Consider the following 9,872-nt stretch of genomic DNA (forward strand, 5'->3'; position numbering starts at 1 on the left):
ATTCGTTCCCTCAGTTTATAAACCGTACTCATGAATTCATAAATGTTCCCCAGGGCCGTGCAGTGACCTTTAAAGGGGCAGGTGCTCAAAGTATAAAAAGGGCACCTGGAACTAGCCATTAAAGAGCCCCTCGGGTCCATCACCTCATTGTAGGCATCCAGTTACTTACATAATAAGTAACAATGTCATTAATAAGACCAATAATGCATTATTCGAAGGGCTCAAACAACAGAATTAGTTATATTTTTATCACATTAAAGGGATAGTTCACCCCAAAATGAAAATTTGATTTTTATCTGCTTACCCCCAATGCATCCAAGAAGTAGGTTACTTTGTTTCCTCAGAAAAACACAAACGAAGATTTTTAACGAAAACCGGTGCAGTCTGCCAGCCTTATCATGGACGTGGATGGGCACCAGACCTTTAAAAGTAAACAAAAACATGCACAGACAAATCCAAATTACACCCTGTGACTCGTGACGATACATTGATGTCTTAAGACACGAAACGATCGGTTTTTGTGAGAAACTGAACAGTATTTATATAATTTTTTTATCTTTGATACACAGCCACGTCCATCTGTCATGAGCATGAGTTTGGCATCAGTCACGTCACATGTGCACGCGCTTCTGGCGTAGAATACGCAAATGCCAGAAGCGATCTGTCGCATGTATACGACACTCATTGTTTACACAGAGCACAGAGATTGTGGGTATAGCGGCTATTCAAAATGGTAATTACTTGCGCGTATCCTGATTGTTTAAACCGATTTAAAGCTAAAAGATTACATTAGTTTGCCCAAACTCATCCAGGACTTTTCACTGATTTCCCCTTACTGCTTTTGCGTATTCTACGACAGAGCGCGTGCTCATGTGACGTGACTAATGCCAAACTCGTGCACATCACTGATGGACGTGGCTGTGTATCAAAGGTAAAAAATTATATAAATACTGTTCAGTTTCTCACAAAAAATTTATCGTTTCGTCTCTAAAGACATCAATGTATCGTCACGAGCCGCAGGGTGTAATTTGGATTTGTCTGTGCATGTTTTTGTTTACTTTTAAAGGTTTGGTGCCCATCCACGCACATGATAAGGCTGGCAGACTGCACCGGTTTTCGTTAAAAATCTTCGTTTGTGTTTTTCTGAGGAAACAAAGTAACCTACATCTTGGATGCATTGGGGGTAAGCAGATAAACATCAAATTTTCACCATTAAAAGGGATAAATCGAGTTTATAATTTATTATATTTTTTCTTAATTGTTTAGATTTTTAGAAGGCATTTTAACATCTTTCACATTTACAACTCTATGTGTTTGCTGCATAAACACGTAGGTCGATTATTGCAATAATTTGACCATAAAGAACTGAAAAAATGTGGAAATAAAATTCATTTTCTGTCCCTTTCCGTCCCCAACTGTAAGATCTCCTAAATTATAATTAAGTCTTTTCTTATACTATTTAACATACATTAAACTTTTTATGGCCTTTAATTTGATACAACCTAATTGAGAAGTTTTTAAGGACCTGCAGGAGCCCTCTCCTTTAAGATCGCCCGTCGGGCAGTCCAGTTAACTATTTTGGTAGCCCGACTGAAAAACACTGTAGCCCCGGGGCTTCGGGCAAGCGAATTTGCGAGGCCTGCATGACATACACAAAAAAGACCAGACCCAAGATGTCCATTACATCCTTTTCTCCCCCAAAATGCAAGAATGATTCACGAAGTGAAAATGCACTTTTGTTTACATGACATTAACATTATTGGCAGCTATTTCAGAGCAGACCACACACGTACAAGCTATAAAAAAGTAAATACTTGTGCATAATCTCTTTTCTTCACGTCATTCTTATAATAATAAGTAACATTAAAGCAGCCACGAACGTGTCTATCCTTGGCGTTATAAACGTGATCGGATCGTCCTGAACCTCTGGGTGGGGTCGTCATGTGAAAGGTCATCATCAGGGTCATTCTATTTACAGCTAAAACATTATTTTACTAATTGTTCGATTGGGCAGGCTGTCGCAAATTCGTTATTTTTATACGTTTTTTTTTTTTTTATATTATCACAAAAAAAAAAACATTTTAACAAAAGGGCACTTTGACCACTAGGGGCTAAAAGGGCAGGTGCTCAAGCACCCTCGTGACACTTGTTTTCACAATAACTGTATGTGTGTGTGTGTGTATGGGTCACCATACTTGGCCACACGTAACGTCCTTCACTTTTCTTTTCTGTATTGGGCTGACCAACAGAAGGTTTTGGTGACTACAAAGACAGGCAGAAATGAAGGATATAAAGCAGTGTGTAACAGTTGACTTCTCTGTTAATAATAGAAATACTCATTGCATTTTATCAGCTTTTAATAATGTATGTAATGATAAAAATCATTTTGTTTTAAGATTTTATTAATGACCCAAATATTCCATTTTTCTTTAGAAGGTAGAACTTGTGGGTTTGAAAGCACTTTGTTTTCTTGTCTTTTCGGTCACATGCTCTTCTTGGCTCATTTTTCTTCAAGGTCCTCCAAACTTTATTTTTCCACATTGAAACGGTTCTGTATCATTCTGTCTAGAAGGTTGTGTTGCAGAATGTGCTTCCTGTACCTGCCTTGTAATGATGCATACATTCTTTGAATGACTGTTTCAGATGGTGCACTTTTTTAATAGGATTTTGTCTTTGACAAACAGGACCAGTTTTAAGAAAACAATTTGTGGCATGTGTTTTGTGTAGGTCATTGTCATGTCAACAGACTCCCTGTTATTGTATTACTTCAAATCTCAAGGAATTATCCCTAATCAGAGTGGAAAAATTGGCCTGGACTCTTTCATCAGAATATCCATTATCCCTGAACAATGATATTTGTTGTTGCCCATTTCAGCTTCCACCTCAGGATTTTCAATGGACATGACAGCCTAAAATACACCTGAAAAGTCTAATAAATGGTAAATGTTGACCTGGCCAATGCTGTGTTAGCCTCTGGAGGATGTAGTTGTCCACTGTCTGCTTCTCATCTAGTGTTTCTTCTGCAATTTTTAATCCACAAATGTGGCTATAAATGTCTTTATTTACACACAGTGTGTTTGCTTTGGTGTGAAAGCCATGGCACATTCGCTTGAAAAATTTGTCCTCAAAAAGGTTGAGCCACAAAAATAAATAACTAACACAGACACAGAAACACTCCCAGCAGACATCTGTGGATATATTTTATTGTCTGGGTGGGGGAGTGCGTGTTTGTGTTGATGGTTGGGATTTAGTGGGTGATATGATTGAGCTTGATGTTTGAGATTCAGTGAGTTGTAGTGTAGATGTATGAGGGGCTGATGTGGATGAAGTGATGGATGTAGCTTGTGTAGTTGGCAAAAAAATCTAGCACAGAGATCTTCATGTGTTGCATGTGTAACAGTGAACTTGGGAAGCACACAGTGGCATATTGAGTAATTTGTGCTGTTGTGGGCGGATGTGGTGAATGTGTATTGTTGTTTCGATGTTGTCTGCTGTGAGGTTCTAAGAGGTGCTGTGATCTATAGGAGACGTGGCACTTCATGTGGACTTACATCTGTATAAATATTGTTATTGCTTATGTAAATTATGTATATGTATTGCCAAATGACCAGGTTGCAAAAACATCATAAAAATACAGAACTAAAAAAAAAAGCATAGTGGTTTAATAATAAAAAAGCCTGTTCTTTATGATAAACATAGTATGATGGGGTTTTTTTTTTATTCAATGGACAGATGACATGACATTTTGGTTTATTTGACTCCATATGAAGTGGGATAAGGTCTTCACAAGAAAGTGTTTGAAGAAGTGTTGAGTGTGTTATGTGCATGTATTTTTTTGTATGTTTGGGAAATTAAGGATATGGGCCTGCAAAACCAACTCAATCCCCAGGAAGCAAAACAATTCGGATGTGAAAGAGGAAGAGCAGCTAAAGCCATTCTTTTATATATGTATGTATGTATTCATTTTTTTCCTTTACAAAATCGTGCTTATTTATTTCTTCCGGGTACAAAGTATAAGCACACATATTATAGTACATGAATATTTTATTTTAACACAGTTATGCTATAGATGGTTCATTTCATCATTGCTATTGTTTCACTGTCGATACTGTGGTAAAACCATAGTTCTTTTGTAGTTACTATTGTTTTACTATAAAAAAAAAACATCGCTTAACTACAATTACTGTAGTAAAACCATGGTTTATTTTGGAGTTACTATGGTTTTACTTCAAAAACTATAGTTTTACTATGGTTACTGTGGTAGAACCATGGTTTATTTTATAGTTAATATGGTTTTATTACTAAAACCATAGTTAAACCATGGTTACTACGAAAAAACCATTGTTAATTTTCGTAAAGGAGTGATCACATGTAGCTGACTTTTCTCCAGAGTGAATTCTCATGTGTCTGTTAAGAGTTCCTTTTCGGTTGAAACTTCTTCCACATTGTTTGCAGGTGAAAGGCTTCTCTCCAGTGTGAATTCTAATGTGGTCTTGAAGGTGATGCTTATAATTAAACCCCTTTCCGCACTGAGGGCATGTGTAGGGTTGCTCTCCGGAGTGGATTCTCATGTGGTCTTCAAAGAACCATTTTTGACTAAAACTCTTTCCACACTCAGAGCATGAGTAAGGACTCTCTTCATGAGTTTTCTTATGGACTTCAAAGTCTTCATGTTGATCAAAACTCTTTGCACACTGATCACACATATAAGGCTGTTCGTGAATTCTCATGTGTCTGGTAAGGCTTCCATTTTGAGTGTAACTCTTACCACACTGTTGGCATATGAAAGGCTTTTCTCCAGTGTGAATTGAAACATGTCTTTCAAGATTCAGCCTATGATTGAAATGCTTTCCACACTGTTCGCAGACATAAGGCTTCTCTCCAGTGTGAATTCTCATGTGGACTCCCAGGTGTCCAGGTTGAGTGAAATTCTTTCCACACTGTTCGCAGACATAAGGTTTCTCTCCAGTGTGAACTCTCATGTGGACTTTCAGCTTTCCAGATCGAGTAAAACCCTTTCCACACTGTTCGCAGACATAAGGCTTCTCTCCAGTGTGAATTCTCATGTGGACTCCCAGGTGTCCAGGTTGAGTGAAACTCTTTCCACACTGCTGGCATGTGTAAGGCTTCTCTCCAGTGTGAATCATAAAATGCCTTTTAAGACTTTTTCTAAGACTGAAATGCTTTCCACATTGTTCGCAGGCATAAGGTTTCTCTCCAGTGTGAACTCTGATGTGGGCTCCAAGCTGTCCAGATCGAGTAAAACCCTTTCCACACTGTTCGCAGATATAAGGTTTCTCTCCGGTGTGAACTCTCATGTGGACTCCCAGGTGTCCAGGTTGAGTGAAACTCTTTCCACACTGTTGGCAGGTGTAAGGCTTCTCTCCAGTGTGTATCATAAAATGCCTTTTAAGACATTTTCTAAGACCGAAATGCTTTCCACATTGTTGGCAGCCATAAGGTTTCTCTCCTGTGTGAATTCTCATGTGTCTTTTAATACTTCCTCTTTGACTGAAACACTTTCCGCACTGTTGGCAGGTAAAATAACTTCTTCCTTTCTTTCGAGTCTTTTTTCTTGAGGAAGTAATTTTAGTCTGTGAACAGCTAAAAGATTTTTCTCCATTTATGAAATCATAATCTTTCTCTTCCATTTCATTCAGTATTTGACTCTCCTCTTTCAGTGCCATCAGGTCTAAAGTGAAAAAAGACAAGTAAAAGTTAACCCCTGTTTAAAGACACAAAACAGCAGACATCAAAACATTCAAACATGTAAAGTGTCAAAACTAACACACAACTAAATCCTATATGCCCTAAGCCAGCGGTTCTCAATTCCAGTCCTCACGCTCCACCTGCTCTGCATATTTTGCATGTCTCTCTTAGATAACACACCTGACTGATAATCAGCTCATTAGAATTGAGCTCTGTGCATGAACTGTGTTCCAACTGACATGGTCCCTACACAGTATTCATTGTTCCCTGATCACTGGAAACCCTTTGAAATTTACTTCACGCCACTGCCTGCAGCGTCTTCAAGCTGCAACCTCCCGCTCTCTCAATTGAAACCAACATGGAAGTGGCTTAAACTGCAATTCACTGACTGGCCGCTAGAGACTGGCTGCAAAAGGGAGGTGCAATTTATGAGATACACTACATGTACCGTCTACTGCTGTAACAAGCAATTCGAAAAACTCTAATATCTCCATAAACGTTCGACTAAGGTAAAAAAAAAACTTCGGAAGGGGTATTTACATGGTCTTAGGAGTGCATAGCAATGAAGTCAATCCTACTCCGAACCATCCCTTTAAGAGGGAGTTGGAGAATGAGCCTTTTCCAAAAAAAAGTGGAGTGTTCCTTTAACACTCATGTCGACAATCGCCAGTTTGGGCCAGTGCGTACCAGGGCTAACAATGAGCTGGACAGGATCAACGGCTTTGCACCTCAAACTGCGAGCCCAAAATCAAACAGCACTTCCACTGTCAGACCAGCCTTACTGTAAAACCAACCCCTAACACCCCTCTCTGAAACAAACATCACACAACCCCAGCATTTGACCAGCCAGGACAAGATTATGTAGTATTTTATAACTATATGTTAGAAAAAGCACCTTAAATACTGAGGCGGCTGATAAACTGGTGTGTGTCTCAGTCCAGCGTGAGTCACCAGATGAACCGGTCCGCTGCTTATTTACATACTTCACTTTTAAATGATTAGCCAGATGTTAGCTTGATGAATGATAGACAAATGTTTTTTTTTTCCCTGCCTGATATACTGGAATTAGTCCTAGATGTTAACGATCTCTTTAACGTTTTTTGACATGGACAATTTTTTTCTGTGACTGACCAACTAATAAAATATTAGTTGACTCTTCTCATAAACTAACATTCATTGAACTATTAAGCGGTAGAACTAGTCGAGTGAAAGCTATGACCAGACTTTATTTCACATACGTAATCATTACATCTGAGCAAGTTAGACCACATGCACACAACCCTTATTTACCTATTTCATATGAAAATATTACTCAATCCTAGCAGTGAATATTAACATATAAATATTTGATTTCACACAATTCTTTAAATGCTGTTTTTAAATCAGAGCACTATGAGTGAAAAATGGTCTTTAAGATAACTCTAAGAAAAAAATGAAGCTGAAATCCTTAAAAAAAAAGAGATCTGCAAGAGGGCAAACTGTAGAAAAACACCTGCCAAAGACAAATTAATTGAGAAAATGTAGAAGACAGTTCAGCTTTGAGAATGAAAACCAACCTGTTTGTTCCTCAGTATCTTCATGTTTGACTCTCAATGTTTCTTCAATCTTCACGTCTTCACTCTCCTCTTTAATAAACACCATCTTTATGTCACATGGATCTCAGTTGCCTCACCAGACGTTTTTTTTTTCTTCCGTGTTTGGAAACTTTGTCCTGTTTAAGATGACAATTTTTAATAGGAAAAAATAAATAAATGTGTGTGCATCTCAATCAGCTCTAGTTCAGTAGTCAGTGCACTAATGAGGGAGTCTAATTATCTGATTAGACAAACACTCAAAACTTCAACTTCAACATTTAGTAGCCTATATTTAGTAGCCTATATTACATTTAATTGATCCATATTTAAAAAAGAAAAATCGCTATTGTATTTAAAGATTGTCATTACAACAACAAAAACGTTTGCAGTTGTTTGTAAAAGTTGTCACGTTTGAGTTTGTCCTCGTTGTATTTTCACTGTTTTGAGCAGCAGGTCTCTAAGCGTGCAGCGATTCGAAACAGTGAATCATTTTGTGAATCAACCGATTCAATTGACTCGGAGTTTGTAATTCGTGTTTCTGATCTGAATCACTACAGAGAGAGAAATCAGACTGATCTGTGGAGGCGCGTTACTCACAAAATAACGTTCATTATTAGATTAAATATTGCAGTGTTATACGCAATAATTATGAAGTCTAAATCTCGTGAAACCATATAATAGACTGATCACGTTGTATGAATTTAAACACTTTAAATGATTAAAAGTACAGACCTTTCTTCAACTGAAACCATTCACTGATGCAGGAGCGCGCCGCAGCCCTATGACGTCACTTTTTTTTTTTCCTAAAAAAATAAAAGTCCTGTTCACGCGTTTCTCTGTCTGTGATCCAAAAAGTGCCCTGATATTTACAGGGAAACACATATGAACAATAAAACTTATGTCAGTGGTATTAGGAGTTTTTCTATTGGTGAAATACATATTAAAGTATATTTATGGAATGAAATTAAAAAAGTATTATTTTTCAAATTGTAATATTTATAATATTAATTACATATTATTACATTTTCCAAATGTATTCATTCATTCTTTCATTTATTCAATCGTGTTTATGACGTTTATGTCCACAGTTGTTTCTTTTTATGTTCATTTAACATTTATTTAATTTTGTAGTTATAGATGCATATATATAGCTGTAGTCTTGTCTAACTTGGAGAATCGCATGGCCACTAATGAGGTGCTACCAGCCAGACCTGTCTCCATTTGCACCCATAAGGAACCTCAGGGGTCAGGTTGCCCAGTGCTCTCTTCTCTTAGTACATTAAAGGGTCATCGGATGCCCATTTTCCACAAGTTAATATGATGCTTTAGGGTCCAAATGAAAAGTTTGTAATATACTTTGATTAAAAAATTCTTAATGGTAGTGTAAAAACACTTATTTTACATGGTAAAAAAAATGCCTCTGTTCTCAGCAAGCGATATCAGTACCTGGCCCTTTAAATGAAATGAACCTCTGCTCACCCCGCCCCTCAGTTCTGTGGGGCCTGTCATCACAATGCACATGAGGTGTTGCCTAGACAACAGCTGAGGGTTTATTTGGGGAAATAATGGTCGTGCAAGGCTGTTTCTGTTCATTTGTCCTTTTCTTGTGTAGCCCACACACATAAATATCTGCATCTTACATTTATATATACCTAGGCATATTTATCAAATAGGTATTGTTTATTAGTGAAAGTTTTCTTCAAATTACTGAGCATTCCCTCCGTAACACCATTGGTTTTCTAGCATTAAAACATTTTGCTTTAAATCTTAAATTGGCATGCAATACATTATTATAATGAATTAATACATTTAATTGTATAACTTAGCTGTGCTCAATGTTTTCAACTGTATTGTTCCATCAGTAGAATATTCAAGTATAAGTAATTTTTTTTTTTTTTTACATATGCTTTTATTTATCTTATTTAAATAAATGTTATAATGGATAAATGTACAACAAATGATTAATACATAAAGATATGTGAAATAAATACCTTATTTGTTTTAAAAAAATATTTCTCGTCTATGTTATAAGGTTTATGTTATGTTAAGTCTGTAACAAAAATATTCATAGTGTTCATAGTGTCGGCACTCATGTAGTTGAATGTGTTCAAACAGCCACAAGAGACGCCTGTTCTCTGCCATCAGACATAATGCATGAGCATTCTTAGTCTGACAGGATTTAAACTTTGCCGGCTAACACCTAAAATTTAGTTTTAAAGACAAAGACATACCAAGAACTATGCTTTCTCACCATTCCAGATTTCTAACACACACTCAAAGTGTTCTGTGTGGTCTGGCAGCTGTAAAAAAATGCTGATCTCTATATGCATTCATAGGAATCCATTTGAATAAAATAAAGAAATATTTCCTTACCTCCTAATTCTTTCCTTTTAAAAAATTCCTTATTTGCGCTTATCCGTGCATACTGTGCAATAATACTAGTCCTAGTGAAATTAACCACCTATATGTATGCTTTGTTTCCTCTGTTTCCTAACAAACCTGCGTTTGTTATGTAATCAACTAAAATCATTTATTTGGGCGAAAATGCGCCTTTTGCACAGTACTGTAGGTCAAAATATGGAAAATAGT

General features: G+C 36.9%; 1 protein-coding gene across 1 annotated transcript; it reads right to left on the bottom strand.

Moving 5' to 3' along the window:
- Nucleotides 1-4,078: 4,078 nt before the first annotated feature.
- On the bottom strand, nucleotides 4,079-7,598 carry LOC141284665 (uncharacterized). The gene is made up of 2 exons (XM_073817657.1): nucleotides 7,266-7,598; nucleotides 4,079-5,692 (listed from the first exon to the last, which is right to left on the bottom strand). Exons 1-2 carry the CDS (start codon nucleotides 7,348-7,350, stop codon nucleotides 4,314-4,316), a joined length of 1,464 nt encoding a protein of 487 aa, XP_073673758.1. The 5' UTR covers nucleotides 7,351-7,598; the 3' UTR covers nucleotides 4,079-4,313.
- Nucleotides 7,599-9,872: the final 2,274 nt, after the last annotated feature.

Source organism: Garra rufa, chromosome 14, assembly GCF_049309525.1.
Source record: "Garra rufa chromosome 14, GarRuf1.0, whole genome shotgun sequence".
Classification (NCBI taxonomy): Eukaryota; Metazoa; Chordata; class Actinopteri; order Cypriniformes; family Cyprinidae; genus Garra; species Garra rufa.